This window comes from Paramisgurnus dabryanus, chromosome 17 (assembly GCF_030506205.2).
Source record: "Paramisgurnus dabryanus chromosome 17, PD_genome_1.1, whole genome shotgun sequence".
Lineage (NCBI taxonomy): Eukaryota > Metazoa > Chordata > Actinopteri > Cypriniformes > Cobitidae > Paramisgurnus > Paramisgurnus dabryanus.
Window position 1 is genome coordinate 24,923,517 of NC_133353.1, and position 22,213 is coordinate 24,945,729.

The 22,213-nt window shown below is 36.0% G+C and overlaps 1 protein-coding gene across 1 annotated transcript; it reads right to left on the reverse strand.

Moving 5' to 3' along the window:
• Window positions 1-510: 510 nt before the first annotated feature.
• mbip (MAP3K12 binding inhibitory protein 1) lies at window positions 511-10,329 on the reverse strand. Its single transcript, XM_065288534.2, has 9 exons — window positions 10,152-10,329; window positions 9,912-10,028; window positions 7,821-7,997; window positions 6,904-7,000; window positions 4,932-4,997; window positions 4,549-4,701; window positions 4,317-4,414; window positions 789-827; window positions 511-690 (listed from the first exon to the last, which is right to left on the reverse strand). Exons 1-9 carry the CDS (start codon window positions 10,296-10,298, stop codon window positions 583-585), a joined length of 1,002 nt encoding a protein of 333 aa, XP_065144606.1. The 5' UTR covers window positions 10,299-10,329; the 3' UTR covers window positions 511-582.
• Between the last annotated feature and the right edge of the window lie 11,884 nt (window positions 10,330-22,213).

Below are 22,213 nucleotides of genomic sequence, written 5' to 3' on the forward strand. Positions count from 1 at the left end.
ATTGAAAATTATTTTGCTGTATTTTGGTTACACACATACAAATGGTTGACCATAATGTGCGTCAAGTTATTATTATGCTGGTTATTACAACAGTCACATAGTATTAAGCAGAATGATGCTGTTAGTTCTTCATTTTTAGTTTTAAAATAATGATTTTATTTATAAAATTGTTGTCTATAATAACTACAGTTCATTATCATTTTAATAGTTTATTTTTATCGAGACCTGTATTTTCTTAGAGACAAAAAATAATTAATTGAACAAAATACATTATTTTGAGGCTGAAGTGTTCAATTCCATCAAATTATTGGACTCGAGAGGAAATTTTCACTAAAAATGCACATAATTTTCTTTCTTATTTGAATTTATTTACACCCTAAGTGGCATACAAACGTAAAATGGATAATAATAATAATGAAAAACAAAAAAGTACATTTTACAAACAACGTGACATTCAGTGACAATGTAAACCATAAATGTGCCCTTGTGCTGAAATCCATAAAAAAAAAATTTAATGAGGCAAAGAATGAAGTTTATTTTTATAAATCATAAAAAATGAAGTGAATGAGCAGGACCTTTATGTCAGTATGGAAACTCTCCTGTGTCTGTGGGCTGGAACTCGCTAGTTTTTCTCATCAAGGCAGCTTTGATGGCGCTGATCTTCCCATCCAGCTCAGCAAGACTGCAGCTCTGTATAAACACAGACGTTTTCATCAGCCACCCGAGATATTCTCATTTAACAGCGGGACCTTCACGATTTTCTCCATGACTACATAAATGCAACTTACCTGCGACATTGAGGTTTTGGGCCGTTTAATCGAGAAATTCTGAAAGAAAAGAAACGGAAGTGTGAAATGAATGCTGATTTATACGAACAATGCATATGAGACGGCACATCACAGGTTTGGTCTGTTAATCAGATTACACACAAATCTCTGCTTTGGCCTTTTATTCAAAGAACAAAAAAAGACCAAATTCCAAGGCGGAAAAATGTAAAGGCAGCCAAAACAATACATTAAACCAAGGACAAGGACTTTAACCAGTAAGTGGGCAGAAACGGCACATGATTGGAGTATGAAACAGAGACGTCCTTCATTGTAACTCAATCACTGCCAACAGACCAGCGCTGCCATGGACTCGCACTGATTAACAGTATTAAGTGGGGGCCGTTGGAATTTTTATTCCCGTCCAATGGATTTATACTGTCCATTTTTTTATCCATTATCCATAATTTATCTCCATTTTAATCACTTTTGGCTGTGCGTGTGGGCCATTTGGTTGGGAGATGATATCTGCTCAGCCCTGGTCAGCAGAGTTCAATTAATTCATTCTATTTGCTAAAAGCAGCGCCGCAAACTAAGAAGATCAGCATATTTGACGGCACTCGACGTCCCACTTTACAGGCAATACACAGACACACACACATTGTAAAGGACATGGAAATCAGCTAGCTTTCAGCCCAGCACCGAACTAAGTGAAGCTGGTGTGAGGAGGCGTAGAAACGGTTCAAGAGCACTTACTCAGCTAACTTTGATGGGCTACAATCTGACAGGGATAACAAATTCTGGAGTGAGGGAAAATATCACCCATATCAGCTTTTAATGGTTTTGAAGAACTCTTTGGTCGTCTATCGTGAGCGCGGGAGGAGAAACATAAGTGAGAAGTCAGCGTAGCAAGGACTTGCGCTGGATGGCATAAAAACAAACAAAGAATGTGTGGTAGAAGGACAGGCTCTTAAACTTACACTACACAAGGACCCAAGAGCTATACCACCTAAATGCTATGATAGTTATGAATCCAAAATAATATAAAGCTTATAATGCTACAGGTAAACCTTGTATCTTTAAGAGGTCATATCTGTGTTGCATACATTTCTGCATATTTGTCTGCATAATTTCAAATAAAAAATTGTTTATTCAACCCCTTTTTGACTCCCTCGACTCCGTCGACTCCGTCGAATAAACAGGACTTTTTATTTACTGTGCCTTTAAGAAACAAACCCCTTTGTTTGAGAAAAGAGCAACAGTGCATTATCGGTTAAGGTTTGATCTGTATGATTGATGTCAGGTGCAATGTAGTTTTTAACTATTCAAAAACAGCAAAGTCTTCATTACATTTGTGGCAGGATCATAACACAATCCATGCTGAAATGTACCACACAAATGGTTGAAGCCTTACAGCTATTACTTACATTGGAATTCTTCAGTAAGATATGCAGAATAGCTAGAATAGCTAATAGCTATGCAGAATTAAGGGGTCTAAGGGGTCTGTTTTAAGATTTTGCATGAAAATTGTATAAATAGATTTAGCAAAGTCTGGAGTCTTTCAATTGGGTCAAAAAAATCTGTAATTTGGATGAATTTTTCTCAGATGTATTTTAAAAAATAGAAAGAAAAGACATGATATGGACTAAATAAAACACAATTTTGATTACACAGAGTTTTTTATAAAGTTGCTTTTACGCATTTGGCAGATGCTTTTATCCAAAGTAACTTGTGGTGCACTGCAATGTTACATTTTATCAGCATGTATATTCACCGAGTTACCCACAACCTTTTGCAATGCTAAAGCAATGCTCTACCACTTAGCTAAAGGACACGCTCAAATTAGGAACACTAATGTGGTGTACACACCAAATGCGAATTCAACAATTTGCACGAGTAGATTACATACAAAGTCAATGCAAAGACCCCAATAGACACAAATTCGTACAGGGCAATGTAAATTATGTGAATTGGGCGACGCCTCAAACGCATCTTCTGCTCAATTTAAAAACAATTCAATACGAGTGAAAAATTCACCTAATCCAACGTTAAATCAAGCGAGTAACGTGATGCAAATACACTGGAAGTAGACCTTGTCTGACGTGCGAATTGTGCTACACGCGATGCGGCGCAGCGCTTCTAGCACGGTATGCGACCTCCTTAAAGGAATAGTCTACCCTTTTGCCATATTAAACTATGTTATTACCTCAACCTAGACGAATTTATACATACCTATATTTTTTCAATGCGTGCACTGTACAGCGCGTTGTGAATGTGTTAGCATTTAGCCTAGCCCCATTCATTCCTATGGTGCCAAAAAAAGTTTTATTTTGTGGCACCATACTATTATAACTCCTCATGTAATAGTCTTTAAATAGGGAAAACACGGAAGTGTTTGGTGGCTTCCCTGTTTGGTACTAGGAATGAATGGGTCTAGGCTAAATGCTAACACATTCACGACGCGCTGTACAGTGCACGCATTGAAAAAAGATAGATATGTATTAATTCGTCTAAGTTGAGGTAATAACAGTTTAATATGGCAAAAGGGTAGACTATTCCTTTAAGACAATGAGTTTTTAAGATGTGCAAAGCAATAGACATGTAAATTTAACGCATTTTTTGTGACACCTCAAAACAATGTTATTGTGTGTAACTGGAAGGCACAAATCACCTAAATGGATGGCATTTCAATTCTACAGATGAGTTTTTTTGTAACATTCTATAATAAGGTTGTATTTGTTAATATTAGTAAATGCATTATATAACAAACAAACAATAAGCAAAATAGTTTTACGTATTTAATTAATCTTTTTAATTTTAGGTAATAATAATACAATTGTTCATTAGGGCTGTGAGAAGTAATAGCGCAAATGCGCATTTTCTCAATGATTGAATTTTAATGAGTTATGTTGCAATGGCGCCAGCTCCCAAAGCCAGAGGACCCTTTCGTGCAAAAACGACATTTGTGTAATATTAATTATATTATAACTATTATTAACAGTTTCAACTTGCTGAAATGAACAGAAACTAATAATATTGCTTATAAAAGTGCTGTAGAAGTATGGTTTATTGTTAGGTCATGTTAACTAATGCAATAACTATCTTAATAAATACAACCTTATTATCAACCTTATTGTACTATCACTTTTTCTTTAAGCAGATCTGAAGATAAAGCACATCTACACTTCTATCTTTCACTATTATTTTCTTGTAAACACACAATGTTTCCCAGACAGGGCTTATCCTAGTCCCAGACTAAAATGCATGTTAGAGCTGCCTTCATTTAATAACATCTTGCATTGACATATCTAAACCCTGTCTGGGAAACCACCCTATTGTGTTTACAGATAAGATATTTTTTCAACAAAAAAGGAAGTCATCCAATGATTCATCTAAAGCTTTGTTTTCTGTGTTCATATACTACTGTTGACATTCTAAGAGCGTGGAACTTGTGAAATGATAGCGCTAAGCTCAACAGACTAATTCAATATCTGATCATCCACTTCTACAACAAACAAGAACACACACGCATTCTCTCTTCCCACCACTTACTGTGGAGTGGAAGTACTCTGGGGAAAGACCCTCAAGCTCCAGAATTCGATCTTCAAGTTTCTTTAGCCGCTGATAAACGCTCTGAGGTACTGGACCCGCTAAAAGAAAAATACAGTACATTAGCATTAAATAACTATCAACCTTTGTCAACATTCATCAGCAAGTCCTTAGTAGAAATAGTAACACATGTCCAGAAAAGGTCCTTAAAAGTTAAACTAGTGATCCAGCAAACCTGGTGGAAGTTTCAGGTGAGCTTCCATGTTATGAAGCCTCTCCTCAATGGCTGGGTTTCCACAGTCTCTACTAATGGAGCCTTGCTGATGGTCTCCCAGCTCACCATGCACCACTCTAGTCTGGGGTCCGTATGTATTTATCACACGTGTCACTGATATAGGAAACAAACACCAATTACTGATCCATGACTCTAATCACATGGTCTGAAGTTTTTATAAAGAATGTGAGCATAAGCACTTATATGAATCACTACACGAAGAGCAAACAGAAACATATTTAAGATTAAATATGAAACAACTTTTAATTATATGTCTACATGGATGCCACAGGGTTGGGGTATACATGTAAATATGTAATGTATTCTTATAGATTATAATAAACCTTTGACGTGACTCTTGAAACCAGGATATGGCGTGAAGACTGCATCCGTTCGTGCACAGCTGTCCTCTATAAACCAAAAGAAATAAAACAAAACCTATGGTTAAAATGTATATATCCTGCGAAATAGTTTAATGCTAAAAATTTACTAAAAGTGCCCTTATATAAACGGTTTCAAAAGTAACAACATAAACAAGCTGCTATTGTGGTCAACACATAACTTCCGGTAAACTTCGCTAAGAATAAATGACAACAAAGTCCTTTTAAAGTAGTTTATTTATATAACAAACAAAATAAACAACGTAGATTACCTAGGAAACCAAAACATTTGATATTTTCCACTAAGTATTTGTTCAAGAGTTAAGGCCGTTTCACATGGTACGCGGCAACTGCGAGTGTTTGGTTCTTTTTTAATACGAGACGTGTGGAAAGCGGCAAAACGGGAGCTGTTTCAGAGGGGAAGCGGAGTTGGTCCACACGCCTTGCTCGTGCACCCAAAATCCTATTCCTTCTCCGGACACGGTACTTCATGACAGGCGCCGTTGAAGATAAACATATTTGCACTAAATGCTGCACAAAACGCTTCCAATACAAGAGAAAAGCTGAAGCCGCGCGGCGATTTTGCCGCTTACCGCGTACCGTGTGAAACGGCCATTAGTCAGCCCATTAAACAAACAGAAACCGGAAGTAAAGTGCAGATCAGACGCATAATCGTATCATCGCACGTGCGTCCGTTGAAACCTATTCCACAATTCAATTTTTTTATGTTTTAGTTTACAATTTATATATTAGAATTTATTGAAAGGATAGCCTTTTGAACAATCTAATTTGGGGGTCCTGAAAACATAAACCTTCTTTTTTTCCTTTAAATGCCATACCAGCTTCTTAGGCTATATTCATGGCGAGAATAAGTGTAATTAAATAAAGTAAGCCTAGAAAAGATGTTTAAAATTAATTTCCTCTAAAAATCCAGAACTATGTTTGGATTCACTTGATCAAAAACCTTTTCAAAAGTATCAACAGAATAAAAAGGTTTCTGGAAACATAAACATAACATTACATAACATTATATTAATTCTTAGACAGAAGTTTTTACCAGTATTTTTTTTAATAGATGAGGTAGCACAGATAAGAAAACGATCTGTGTGAAACTTGAGTTATTTTCTAAATGTCAACAAAAAAATATTGCGAAATGATGCTATTTCCATTACCCAATGTTATGCGACTAGAACGTAATTTTGTTCTCTTGCAAGAAAAAAAAAACTGCAGTTTTGCTATACATTCCTTTCTTGAATTGCCTAAAAAAACCACCTCATCCAACCGTAAAAACGTTTCCGTGATATATGGGAGTTTATGCGAATTGCTGTTTTTCCATTGAGTGCATTTTTCAATTTGCTATTTCAATTTGTGCTATTTGAAGGCTAATGGAAATGCAGCTATAGATCGAAACTACATCATGGGTTGATGCCAAATAAAGCTGCTTTACAAAATGTATGGAGTGTAGGTAGCTAAGATAAATACCATAGTTTAAGTATGATTAAATGTCTTGCTGTGTGATATCTGATATGTTAAAATTCATTCAAAATTTTGAATAAATATGCATGTAATATAAATATGCATGCAGTAACTTTGTCATTAGTTCACACTTTAAGATTACATAAAAAGTAATTAAAAACCAGGGACTGGATCTAGGACCTAAATCATTCACATTTCAGTATAACAGTAAAGACTGATTAGTTGTGTTCAAATATTTAACTAGTAGTGTACACACACTAGTAAATACCCCACCACAAATTGCAAATGAACAAGCCTAAAGCAAACAACCTGCTTTTGGCAACAATAAAGAGTAATTTGTAGTGTAAGCCCAGCATTCTGACCCCTCGTCCATGAAAATCAGCACTCTTACAAACATTGGCAATTGATGTTCAGTATCCCACCGACCTCAAACCCCCCCATGCTGCCCTGCCATCCTCACCCTGATTGCAGTCGATCACGTTGCAAAACTCCCTCACATTGTTTTCATTGATCTCCAGCTGTTTGCGCTCTATAAATGCAGATATCCTACGTTCAATCTGAGAAAATGAGCGAGAAAGAGGGCAATGAGGGTCGGATTGATGAGCAATTGAGGAAAAAAAAATCAATGTACCGTCTTATTTTTGCTGTTTAGTTATAATGAGGAATACTAGGGCAATGTGGGCCGCACAAGTAACAAGTGAGTGCAGTGGACACAATTATTCCAAAAATCAAAACATTTTTCACATGCAACCGTTTCAGATAGTTGTGATTCGCTTTGGCTTTTTATTATAGTAACTGTAAATAAATAAGCAATAAAAATGAGGGCCTCCTTGTCCTTCGCCCACATGCAATTTCAGCATGTAATGAACATCCACTTCATAATGTTGCAAGGACCGGGACCTCTCTCAGGACTCTCAAAGTGGGTGGCTATTTGTTTCTCTCTGACGGAAAGCAGGCACTGAAGGAGGCCACCATTCATTCTGAACTGTCTGTCCATAGATAGCAATTCAAATTCATACATACTGACCAAATGGGCCTGATTACATGCAAATAATAAATAGCGACTATCAAAGAATCAACTTAAGCACTTAAACGCCAGCAAAAAAAATGAATGTTTAGAGCAGCAGCGATAATCATCTGTAAATAAAAATAATAATGAAAATCTAACTTTTCAATTGAATGGGAGCAAATTTATCTGCATAAAAATAAAAAACTTCTTAAAGACATAAACAGAAATCTCTCCCATGTTCTGAATGAATTTTAGTGTGCATGTTAGTTCTTACTAACTAGTACTAGCAGCATCTTCAAAAGAAAAATATACAGACTCCTAAGTCAAGGTATGATGCCGCATCTGCATATTCAAATATCACAACTTACCTCCGATTTACCAGCCTTGATCTGAACATTGTCTTCAGCCTGGGTCTTGTTTTGATCCTCACGTTGAGATGTAGGAGACACATGCTCTGAGTCAATCACCATCTCTTCAGGTGTTTCTGGTCGGCAGCCCAGGTTATTTGAATCCACCTCAATCTCCTTTAGATGTTCAGATATTGACTGGAGGAGACAGATGTATTTAGTGTATATGATTTAGATGTGTTTATAAAATAGACCCTAACAGAGTGATCTGGATCTGCACAATAAGCAACAATGCACTGCTAGTTAACAAATAAAAGTAAAGGAACAGTTCAACCAAATATGAAAATCTTAAATAGCATGAAGGTTTCATTGAGTCGAACATGAACAAATTTATCAACAATCATTAAAGTAATTAGATGTCTCCAGTCGGTTAAAGGTCCCGTTGTTTCTGTGTTTTTGAAGCTTTGATTTCGTTTACAGTGCGCAATATAACATGTGTTTATGTTTCACGTGTAAAAGAAACGCGATATTTTTCACACAATTTACTTATTTGTATACCGCTGTTTTCACTGTCCTCAAAACGGGCTGATGTCTTTCTTGTTCTATGAAGTCCCTCCTTCAGAAATACATTCTGGTTGTGTAGTTTGTTTAGTGTGTTATAATTCGATAGCAGCTTAGCTTGCCGTTAGCTTAGCTGGCGACTGACGTATTCCTGTGGGCGGCGTTCTAGTGACGTCATTAAAACAGGAAGTAGAGGGCTGCAGTTCAAACCGGCCGTTCGCTGTAGGCTTTGAAAGGCGAATTATGTTAAAGAAAATATATTGCCTGGCAGTAGGGATGCACCGATAGGATTTTTTGGGCCGATACCGATTTAAACAGACAACTTCTGGCCGATACCGATATTAAACACTTGTATACAATACTATACAGTTGGTCTATTAGCTAGTTTATTTCTGCATCAAATTATTTTTACTGAACATGGATTGGATCTAATTAACATCAACTGACCAACATAATAAGAGAGGCACAAATTAAGCTAAAACAAATATAATAAGACAGCATGACAACCTTCAAAGATGGTTTTTGCTATTCAGCATTTATTTTATTAACAACATTAACATTAATTTTTTTACATATAATGGATTTCTTTATGCAGTTAATTAATAAGCAATCGGTTTCGGCCTTTCTCGTGCTATTGCTGATATGCCGATGGTTTCAAACTCATAAAAAATCGGCCGATAAATATCGGCGGCCGATACATCGGCGCATCACTACCTGGCAGTGAACTTTGAGCTTTATCATTTTACAGGTATTATTTATGCTATTATGGCAACATTACACACTAACTAGGGTTTAAAAAATGGGATCAGAAAGAACGTGACCTTTAATATGCCTTGTGAAATGAAACTACAATATTTTTGCTTACTTAGCGACTGATACTTCACGTATGAAAGGAAATAGATCAGTGCAGTAAATTCAAATGTGCTGTCAGATTGATAACTTCCAATCTCATTGGTTCCTGCATTTTCACAAAACATGCGAAAACCACTGAGATTTGTAGTTACCAATGTGCCCATATATCTGAATTTACCATCTTGACAAATTTGTTATATGTGTATAAACAATATATTTTCTAAGTTGATAGCTTTATTGTCTTATTCACAGTTCCCTGTACAATGATATTCTTACTTTTCCAATCCAATGCCGTTAAAGAATAAGAATAAAATATAACTAAATAAGTAGAAACAAATCAATTACGAACAATGCAACATATAGTAGTTTTAGCTTATATGAGAAGCAGAAAAGACACAAAAGATATAAAAACTACCATAACCATTTAGAAATATTTTTATTGGGACAATGTCTGCTATGTAGTTCATTGATCCCTGTACTACAAAATTTTGCAGTAGGGTGTCCAAATTGACCAATCAGAATCAAATATTTCAAAAGAAACTTGAAATAGTGCTGCAATGCATATATGACAGTACAGTGAGTCTCCTTTATGTTTCAGCAGACTGAATATAGGTAAATTGGGACACTTTTATGAAATTGATATGAATGTAAAAATCTGAATTCACCCTACATGAGTAAAATTTTACATTGTTAATTTACCTGTAGTTTGGAGATATACTGTTGTAAACTTGTGTATAGATGTGATGGCTGAAGCTCAGAAATATCCATACTGTTGACATTGGCAGTGATACTCAACACTCCATCACCCACGTTTAACTAAAAAAACAATCATTAAAGAGCAAAATAACACACTGTGTGTTACCACATTGTTTTACATGATCACAACGGTCTATATCGAGATTCAGAAGACCGTTTATATAGCAGGCATTTTACACCGACCTTTGTGCCAAACTCGGCGATGGAATCGAGTATTGAGGCGACACAGTTTTTAAATGCATCCCGGGGTCCTGCGTGAGAAAACTGTTCACCAAGCTCCCTCTGTTTACTTCCAGCAGACGCACCGGGTGTTTCTCTGCTCGCCGCCATTGCAGTTCCGCTGCTAATAGCAACGCTGCTGATTGGAGAAGAGCGAGCCTGTATTTCATTGCCTCACTTCCGGTGTGTTTGACTTCATGCGCGCTGCGCAGAACGATCCGATTCTGACACTATATCACCGCGAGAACGATTTAAAAGCACAACTCTGATGTAATTTGCGGATCGTTCTGCGCATAGCTGCTTGATATCGAACACGCCTACATTCGGAACATGGTTGAAAAAATTGGAAAGCAGAACACCACAAATGCAACACTTTACTTTTTGCTTTTAAAATACTTCCAATGCATTTGTTGATTTATTGTTGATAATTGCCACATTTAATTATATTTTTCACATATTAAAGGCGTACCATAATAATAACCTATCATGCTTGTTTACCATTGTATTTATAAATATTATCACACAAACTGTTAGTCTTTATATATATATATATATATATATATATATATATATATATATATATATATATATATATATATATATATATATATATATAGTCTATATAAAGTCTATATATAGATATACACACTATATAGTCTATAATATATATATATATATTACAGACTAAATTTTCCAGCATTTAAACATTTGGAAAGAACCTTTGCCTCACACGTTTTATTAAAAGCAAGTAATATTTTTCTTGAGTATTAAACCTACTGTATTCTTGGCTGTATTTCCAAAATATAGAAATGTTTGTTCAGAAGTGAGTTAAGTTCATACGTCTGTTAACCACTCCTCCTGTCAATCAAGGTAATGTCAGTCTGGTATAGTCTGTAAATGCTGCCAAAAATGTGACCTTAAAAAGACAAGGTGAAGGGTTTAGACATTGGTTCAGTATCCATCGAGTTCAACGTCAGACGTTTCACACTTCAGGAGATATTGTCAGATTCTGCTCCCTACTCACAGTTTTTCTTCCAGGGAGCGTTTTGAAAGGCAGCCTGCCCGTTTATAGCAATACTGACTGTCAGACAATGGTGTAAGGGCAATAGGGATGGGAAGCTGCTCACAATGGTGCTCTTTTCTGTCCCGAGAAAGTGTGGGAAAATCTCCCTCGTCTATTCATACATTCATACGTTCTTTTTTCCATATAATGAGGAGACTGATGAACGTAACAACTGAGAAAAAGAACAATTACCATCAATGACAAAGCACAAGTGCTCGGTGCTGAACCCTGTAATGTCTTCTGGAAGGGTTAATCATTTTAGGAAGGGTTTTGGAGACCGACCTTTCAGCTCCAGTCCTTTCTGTGGCGCTCTTTAATTCGTGCAGCCGGAGGAAAACTGTTACACTTGACATCCTCTTATGCTCTGCATGCTGTTTGAGAATATTCCCACGCAGCAGGATGGACAAAGAGAGACAGATCAAGTCAGTTACCAAGTTATCCCTGGGTTTTCATGTAGTATATTTTAAAGTATTTTGTATTTGTACTGTAATATGGTTTAAACTATGAAAATGTGTAATGTTTTTTCATGCTGCAGCCGAGATTTCTTTCATATTTTGGTGTGTTGCTTTATCATGGACCTAGTAGCTCATTTCATTTCTGAATGAAATAATTTACAACACCACACTGCTCTTATAGCATTAAAAATGACATGTGTTGACATTATAGATACAAGAAATTAGGCATGCTACAAACAATACTTACACACTTTTGTGTTTTGAAATGATCTCTCTGTGTCTCTTTCAGCGCTGTATTTGTGCTAAGTGATCATAAGCAATAGGTGTTGTATCGGATAGTTACCAAAAGATGTAGATGCCTAATCAAATGACTTCATATTATAGATAAGTGAGAATATTCACATTTTATATTCCAAGCATATTAACATAAGCAAGCACAGGTCAAGTGTGTCAGACCCATTCAGGTGTCCTTGCGCTAGGATTAAACTACAGAGTAAAGTAATATATAAGGAAATAGAGTAAGATGGGGTAGCACAGAGAGAATCAGAAAGAGAGGAAGAGGACCATTCAATTTAGAAATATCTAAGACCTATCTAATAGTAGTCTGACATGCTTTCATCTATATCAGCAATATATGGTTTTTCAGAAAGGCAGCATTCATGGCAGGTATGTTTTCTTTTCTTCAAAGTAACCTTAAGATTTATTAGATACACACCACATTTTCTGAAAGAATCTGTGCACTTGCACTATATGCTTGATTAAAATAAGTAGGCCTCCAGTATGGATATTTGTTATATAAAGTTATTAAGATATATTAATCATGAATATGATATAATTTTATATTTTGCATTATTTTATCTTGTTACTGACTTTCATAGATCAGAGCATGTCAATCAACCAGTCAACATGTGGCATCTGCCTAATTTAATAAGCTTCAAGAAATGAATTTGCGGAAAAACACTATAAGAATAGAAAGTAGAGACCTGTAATATTTAAAAAAATAACACTGGCATTCGATTCTCCTATCTTTTAAATAAAATGCCTTAATAATAAAAAGTAGATGCCTATAAAAATATGTTAAATATGTTATGCCTATTCACATTTACATGCTTATTTGTATGTTATTTTGCAGTTTTTCCCTCTTGTCTAGAATGTTTTAAGGACAGACCTGTCATCTATTTTTGGGCCATGACCCATCAAAGGTTTCCAGGAGGTTAGGAGAACCTTCTTGTCTAGTTCCAGAATTGACTTGTTTCTATATTTACAGTGCACAGCATAAATGAGTACACCCCCTTTGAAAATTAAGATTTTTCTCCATTTGTTAGTAAATATGAGGCCAATTTTCCTTTCCTTTCTAAATAGTTTAAACATTAAACATTTATTTTAATTAACAAAAGGGTGAAAGTCACTGACCATCTTTAGGACTAAAAAAATAACTAATTTAAATCAAATGAGGTGCAGCCCGATGAATATGTAAGCAAAAAAATGTAACAAAATTAACAGGAATTCACTAGGAAATTTATTTAGGAGTGATATTTAAGAGAGAAAATCCACTCCCATGTTATGGTGACAGAATATCACCACATGGTCAAGAAATGTCTCAAGACATGAGAAATAAAATAATTTCTTTGCCCAAAATGGTCAAGGTTTCAAGATAATTAGTTAAGCATTGCTAATAAGTTTGAATACTGTCATGAGAGGAATCCAAAAATTAAAAAAGGATGGACTTGTGAGAAGCTCTTTGCAATGTCCACTGAAGTTAACACCTCGTCAAGAGCGTTTTGTGATAAGAGATGTTGAAAAAAATCATCATGCAAGTTCAGCACAGTTGGCTAAATCATTAAAAAGTCAATCTGGGGTGTTTCCTGTGACACCACACGACAGACGTACGGTGCAAAGGAGAGGCATACATGACTGTCATTCATAGACAAAGCCACTGGTAAAGCCAATGCACAAAAAGCCTTTTGGTAGAGCTCATATTGAGAAAGATAAAGACGATGCTACCATCACTCTGTGCCGTTGGTCACCGGGCAATCTTTTAACATGGCATGTGACCCAAAACACACATCTAAGGTCACAAATTCATTTTAGAAGCAGCACAGGGTAAAGTGATTCAGACCTCAACCCCAGGTAAAGGTATGGGAAGTTCTGAAAAGACAAGAAGAATGTCATTTTCCATCCAGCGTCCAGTATCTAAAAGTGGTCATTGTTCAAGAATGGAGAATAAAAAATTTAACTGTATGTTGTCAACTTGTTTATTCAATGTCTAGAAGAATTAGTGCTGTTTTTTTTTTTTTAAAGAATGGAGGCCATACAAAATATTAGATTTGTTTTAAAGAATTTTTGAAGGGTGTACTCATTTTTGCATCACGTCATTTGATTTAAATGTGCTATTTTTCATACCCTTAAGATGGTAAGTTACTTTCACTCTTATGTTAAGAAACATAAATGTTTAATAAAACTGGTGTGTAAAAATACAGCAAACTGGTCTCATAATTTACTAACAAATGGAGAAAAATTTTAATTTTCAAAGGGGGTGTACTCATTTATGCTGTGCACTGTACATTATAAGAATCTACCACACTAGGAGACTGCATGGGGTAGGTGTAATAAACACTGACGCAGACATCTGGGCTCAAATCAAGAGTAAGTTAAAACAGAATTATAGTCGATTGTGACAAACAGATCAAATCAGTGATGTTTTACTCTTTTGTGTGGGAGTGGAATGAAATTATTTTATCGTCTTCAAGCCTTAGCTTAGCAAACATTAAAATTTCTTCACTAATGAAAGTCAACTGCTTAGGGTGTTTAATTGAAAATCCATCTAATACTCTTGTAACTTTTATTGAGGGGAGATTTGATTCTACAGCTCTGCTAAGTTTTCTTCCTCCTTGTCTCATAACCCCCCCTCTGCCCGCACTCGCAGGAAGCTGCACCTGTCACCTGGGGGCTCCTGCCTGCACTCAGGATCAATTTACATAACCTCATTTAGCAGTTCACAAATCAGAGCCATTAAGAGCTGCTAACAGGAACCAAGGGTTCTAATTTAGCCTGCCTTTCACAGTGGGAAAATTGGGCAGCTCAGGCCTACAAATAAAGACTCAGGTCTTGGCTTTGATTGTTGATTGTGATGGTAAATGTGCAGATGATTAGAGCAGATTTTCCCCTTTATTGATTTTCTGCCAAAACACAGCATGCCATGGTCCTACTAGAAAGCTAACTTAGATCGGGAAGGGGGGCAAAGCTTGAAAATGGGGGCAGGGGGCTTTATGATTACAAGGCAAAAAGTCTTTGCTTACCACCAAAATAGTATAGGTATGAAATGGTATTAAGTGACGACAAACGTGAGGTTGTAAGTGAGGTATGAGAACGCTTACATGTTCCCCAAGGTTTCCACTCACTGCCCTAAAAAGTAAACATTTTTAGTGGTGCATGCCAGTAAATGGTATTGTGTGTCCTCTCAAGCAATAAATAATATAAATAAAATAGCAAATAGCATCAAGATCAAGAATGCTGGGCTTTACTAACTAATTAGAGAAAATATTAATGTGCTTTATTAGACACATCATAGAGGGTCACACACTAGGCCTTAATGTTATTAAACAATCAAGTAATCATGACTAAACACTTTACATTTTTCTTTTAAACACGTAAATTAAAAATAATAATTAATTTATCATGTTAACCTATACACTCCACATAAAATGTTGAGTTCATTTCATCCTGTTTTCATGCATCATTACAATCTATCCCTTAATATTTTATGATAAATTATAGTATCAGTTACTAAATCAAATTTAGAGCTGTAAAACATCACCACCAAATGAATGTAAAGGTGTTACGGTTTTCTGATTCAAAGTAGTAAGATGAAATAGCCTTAAAACACACAGAAAAGTCTGAAATACAACATACGCTGAACAAAAGCATTCATGATATCTTTGCTCTTTTCTATTTCAGACTGATTGAAGTCATTCTAATTCATAAATGCATTTTGTTGCCACCATGAATCCACCCCATGCAGACATTTTTCTTTCTGAAAAGAACAGCCGTGCAATCATGTGGATGATTTTAGCTTTAACCCCTTTCATTTACCATTCATCAGATAAACTTCAGCATGTCACTATACATAGCTCATGTCAAGTATGCTTACACCAAACGACCCTCAATCGGCAGTCGTTTTGGCAAAGATCTTCTTACGTTATGAAAGAGCTAATTCAAACCTACACGTGTTCACTGCCAAACTGGTGAATCTGAAGGTGTCTGAAGTGTTTGTTGTCTTAGGGGGCAGAAGAACTTCATTACTTGAAGTCAGTGAGCCATTTCCATTCCCTGTTTTGGTGAACTGTGGTGCATACTATGCCAGCAATGTAAAGTACAGTCACTGATCAATAATTTACATTATTCCAATAGGCTACAGAAAGAGGAATTGGACTCGTTTTAAGACAGTCCTTGATATCTCAGTATATTTGCATTTCAATTTTGGCACGCATTATTCAACAGAATAAATAAATCAAGCAGTGGTCCGGCTTAAAGGTCACCTAATTGGGGTTTGCTTATATCTCCCAAAATGATTAATCCAAACAATGGTGAAAATCTCTGAGGACGGTCTCTATTAAGCTGTAACGCATTAGGCTGTCATTCCCTGCCTTTGAAAATGATGGAGCAACAAACAACTGTTGTTGTCCCTGTGGCAGCATCCCGGTTAAATTAGCTTTAATGAACATGTAATTGCTGGGAATAGACTGAGCGGACCAGAAGCAAACAAGGTTTCTAATTGATTTGCATTTCTCTTTTTGTGAGCAGTCGCTCATTGTCCGCGCGCTATTGATCGGCTACTGTGTATCGCCCCGCATGTGTTTCCCTTCATTAACTGATAACGGGTTACTGATAACTCGTGTCCCGGCTCTAATGTGGCTTAACGCCTACTTTGTTCCAGTGTCATGTCGGAGGGCAGCCCGGAATAATAAGTGGGTGGGTGGGCTGTGTTGGGCTATCTGCTGGGGAGGCGTTTAGTCTGTCGGGTGCAAGAAGATCACTGGAGGGGTTAAAAAAGCAGCACCTCTTAGGTCGGGATTACTTTTAACTGCTGCGCTGCATGGGGCTCGTCCTCAGTTTTACCCGATCAGTAGAGGTCGGTTGATTTTCATATTATAGGCTACAAATTGCAATAAACCCTGGTTGGGTAAAATACAGACAAACCCAACCATTGGGTTTAAATAACATATCATGAGCTGTTTCAACACAAAATGCTGGTATGTTTAAATCAAAATTTCAAGGTTGTTGGACATTTTCAAAAAATTGTCAATTTTTCCCAACGAGGGTTCGGATGAATTAAACCGAAACACATTATATTAGTGTCCTGCTTAACATGGCAAGATTACAGTGTTTTGGTAAAACAGAAATAGGCCCTGTCTGCTTAGTTTTGCTTTTCCCGGAAACCGTGCAACCAGTCAGAGAAAGTCTAATCGTTACAAACGTTTACCCTGATTTCCTTTGCCATATAATTGTAAATGAAGCATAGAAAATGATAAATGATACGCCATATGTGCAATTGGCTGCCTTATACAATGGTCACACAAACGCGAGCCGCCGCGCGCGCGGAGAGAATTGCATGTTAGCTAATTGTTAATTTGGGCGACTCGCGCTGGCTAATTATGGCGGCACCGCCAAGCCATTTGCATGATGGACTTGCCACCTGCCTCGACGCATGACAGCCCGCAGTCTGGGCAAACTATATAATTACTGAACAGTGGTGGGGCAATTTTTGACTGCCGTCCCTTTGTGTCACATGAATTCTTCCTAATGACATATTTTATAAAGGGGCAAATAGCATCCCTCCTTCCGGTTCTGCAGAAAAAAGCCTTCATCTCAACAGGTCTTAGTGTCTAAGCCACCACACTCCTGTATAGAGCGTATATTCTTCACAGTTGTGCGGTATAGGCTACTCATTGTGTGCCACACTGACTAGGTGGGCCGCTTTAAATCCCAGTAGGCCTATATCGTTTCCTTTGTGTAGGTTGCTTACTGGATTTCTTTGGCTGGTTTTATAGTTGTGTAGTTTGTTGTATACGTCAATTTGACGTTTTAAATATGCAATACAATTTTGTTAATTCAGTATAGGCCTATGGAAGGATTTATCATTCTGTAGAACTAAAGGCAGCCAGCAGAATCCTTTCGAAAATTAACTACAGTAACCATATTAACCATAGTTACTGTGGCAAAGCCATAGTTTTACAAATGGTGATAAAACCAAAATAATTTACTATACGTTTACTATAATAAAATTATGATTAGTTTTCATTATAAAATAGTGGTTCATGATGTTGATAACTTCAAATAAAAATATTTTTATATAATTACCTTCTGATCACGCCAAGGTAGGCTATGTATTTATTATTAAGTTAGCTCTGGTTAAATCATGATAAATAATGAACTGAATTTACTTAGTCGAATGTTTACCATGCTCAGTTAAGCTACATTTATCTAGATCAATATACATAAAACATCGTAAAAAGAATGGCTGGTGATTGCAGACTGCCAGTTTAGATCCATTATGCTAAACAATCGTTTTAAATAGTTTTTGTTGCAACACGCTTAAGTAATCAGATAGTGTTTAGGTGACAAAAGTTGATCAAAATAGCAGTGAGATGAGGTGATTACACGTTATTTAGCAGGGGAGGAAGTGTTAACACGGTTAGTGATGGTTCGCTGATCACCAAAGGACTCCCGCTGGTACAGTACAAGACGATAGAGCGCCTCTTTTCTGCTTGGGATTTCATTATTGAGTCATGACCAGCGAGCTGTCGCACTCTGACATTACAATCTTAACATTTAACAGTCAAGGAATTTTCTAGTTTCAACGCCTATTATTTCCGAATTCTTTTCGCCAAACGTGTGCATGCATTACAGATAGAATTTTAGCCACAAATAGTCGGAATAGATACTAATAAAATAAACCATTCTGAATAATGCGTAATGGTAAAGCAAAATATGACATGCGATACAGACTGGTTTTCATTTACCTGGCATAGAGAAATAAACCAGCAAAAACTGCTTTAAAACGTGTATTTTAGTTGTTGTATTATTTAAATATTAAATATAGTATATATAGCCTATATCAAAACCATCTAAGTGCGTCTGGTGTGTTTTCTTGTAAATTAGTTTTTTTATTAGACTCTTAATGGATTCTGCCAACAAATCGCTATTTCCGAATAGCCCAAGGTTGGAATTAAGCAGAGCATTAGGTTAATATCATTATCTTATTTTTGTTAGAGGTGGCGTTTAGCGGTTTATGCATTTGAGCTCCTCATATAAACACATAACTTACGTTATTACCGTTACCTATCCAACACGAAAAAGCATGTTCCTATCGGAATATTTCGAAAGTTGATGGAAATTAAACCGTGGGGTATAAAAGCCGGACCATTAAAATAACAATTTTATCTGAAGAGAAACAAAACCAAAAACATTAAAGAAAGGTAAAAATATGCAGTTTTTTGTTCATTGGTAAAGGCTCCATTCAGACAGGACTGAATGCGCTGCATTTCACTGGTGCCACAATTACACTGAAAGGTCAAGTATTACAGCATCTTGTGTTCCGCGCTGCATGCTAAGTATTTCTCCTTGCAAATAACCCTCATGTGCGTGCACAGTACAATGGCCTCGAGAAGCAGATAAATGCTGGACAATTAAAGATATTTTTGCTACTAGTTGACAATAAGATTTAGGCTACTAAAGGAGGTGATTGCAGTTAATGTGTAATTGTGCCATTTGTCAGGCACATTGTGGAATGCTTACTCAGAAAAGAGGTGTTGGAAGAAGACGAAAACCATAGTCCGTGCTCATCTTTCGTTTTTGTTGTAACTTTAAACGCTGAAAATGATGTATAGGCTACACCTCACATTTCACTTAGATTTCTCTCTCCCTTATGATCATGTCAAAATCATTACTTATTTAGAAATAAAACTATATTAATATTTGCGACATGGATAATTCGTTGCACTATGATCGTTTGTGTGTAAAGGTTGCATCATGTGGCCTCTGTACCGCTTACGTGTGACTTTTCAGTTAGGGCATGTAATTAATTTTTTTTAGAATTTTATAACCTAAGGTTTAAAGCGTTTCCTATGAATTTAATAAAATAGGTCCAAACATTCGGCCACAAGTCAATGGCTAAAAGAAACTTCAGCACCCCGGACAGCGCCAAAGCACAACAAATGTCACAAGACAAACTAAAACACGAAATTATGGACAAATCTCTAATATTGTTACAGATTGTATTCCATATAATTTCTTTTTTTAGTTGTGAGCATGTTTAAACTCAGTGGTGTAAATTAAACGGACATTGGCGTAGTCGTGCGAGTCTTGCAGGCAACCTTATTTACATGTCTGTTTAGAAAAGTACATACCTGCCTGTAAAGAAACAAAACAAGTGTTTACGAATCTGTATATATTGCGTTTAATATCCCTTTTCATATAGCAACGCGTTTAAAAATATCTTAATCATATTTTGATTTTGAAAACATTTGAAACATGCAAAATCGTAAAGTTAAATATTGTGTTACCCCAGACGAGTGAAATATGATGTTGCTTACCAGTTATTATCTTTCAAAATTATAAATGTAGTGTGAATCAACCCTGTGGGTTCTACCCTGATGTACACTGTAAAGTGAAACTGGTAACGAACCCCAGATAGTCTAACTCTGATATGATTGTGTTGAAATTAGGGTCTAATTGCGGGGAGGTGACTGCGACCTTTGCACCCAAAAGCCGCCAAGACAGTCAGCAGTTGTGCAACGTGTGTTGGGAGAGAGTGATGAGAGCATACACGCTTCCAACAAGTCATTTTCAACAGCGACAAGCTCCACACAAAGACCACACACCGAGCCTCAGACATGTTAATGTAATCTGGAGTCTTTCAGTAGAGCTCTAACAAAACGAATCCCTGTAAAACCTAATAGACTCTTTCGGCGCTGCTAGATAGCTGTAGAAAATGATTGAATTTGAACAATGGATAAAAGGGAAAACCTAAATTGTCAATAAAATGAACAGGTTTGATTTTATGTATGTGGGTTAATCAATTTAATCAGCCTTGCGAAAAGAAATGCGCACGTTTAGAGGTTAAACTATAGTAGACATGATAAAAAATTGTGTTAGAAATATTGTTGCCCATTAACTTTACAGTGACATGCACAAATAATGAGGACCTGTAGGCCTGCTTTAAGCTTTATTTCATCTCGTGTTATTAATCCCATCGATATCACCATTAAAATCAAGAAGTAAGTAATGCCATGAGAAACTGGTCCTGAGAAACAAATATTGTTTGTTAAAATAAATGTAAAAAAAAAACATATGTTAGTTTTTCCTTTTAAAAGTAAAAATAGAAAACACTAGAGACTGTCCACAGACAACTGTACCATCTCGTCTAATAACCCCTGTTATTTTAGTCTTTTTCAAAACTGATATAAGAGTTTTCTGGTGGAGGTTTACATTATTAAGTATCAATGCAAGTAAAAGTAGCATATATAAGACCCTTCGACAGTATAATTTCGGACATAATCGACAAAATGATCTGTTGATTTAACGACCCTTCACATAAAAGAAGAGCATCATTACAATCAGTCAGTCATTAAAACGCACGCCCAGTGCCCGGTTACTGGCGCGAGAGCTTCAAATAAATACCTTCATCAGTTGAAGGTTTACTAGCTACATAAAGGGTTTTATTTGCTATTAAAGAAGTATATGTTCCATTAATAGAGCAAAAGTTCTAGAATCTATTTAAAGAGAACACACAAGTCGAATGTAGGGCCACAATTTGCCTTGAATATTTACTGTAAATTGCCGTGGATTAAAATGGCTAAAATGTAATTGTGAAATGAAAAGAACTGATAAGAGACGAGAACCAATAGAGCGGATTCATGGCCCAGCTTTAAAAATTTTGTTTTACATCAGGTTAATTATAATAAACATTTATATAATATATTAATAAATATTAATAAAATACCTTTTACATTTTAGCGCTGGTTTGTCAATCCCAAGCTGAGCCAACAAAATGACTACGCAGCTCCAATTTTAAGCGCAGTCCCAGATGACATTCCTGTCCTAAAATTTCATTTTCCGAACTAACGAATTATTTTTAAATTAATTTATAAAAGTTGCAATAATAATGTCGATTGTTTAGTTAACAAAAACAATTTAATCATAGAGTTATTCAAATACTTCATAAAACAATAACATAGTAAAACTAGTGCATATTATAAGAAGAATGAAAGTGAAATAGTATTGTTTGATGACACAATCATCGATTATTTTTAAACGCAAAAACAGATTGGCAAAATTAATGCATGCCATTCAGGTTAGAGTAACTGAGTTCATGACGAATACGAAAATATTCGTCGAAAGGGATAAAGTGTAGCCAAGTTCAGAACAACAATAAATTGTGATTTTATTGAAAAAGTTTTTTTTATTTTACATTTTATTTCATTTTATTTGTAGGCTATTTTATTATA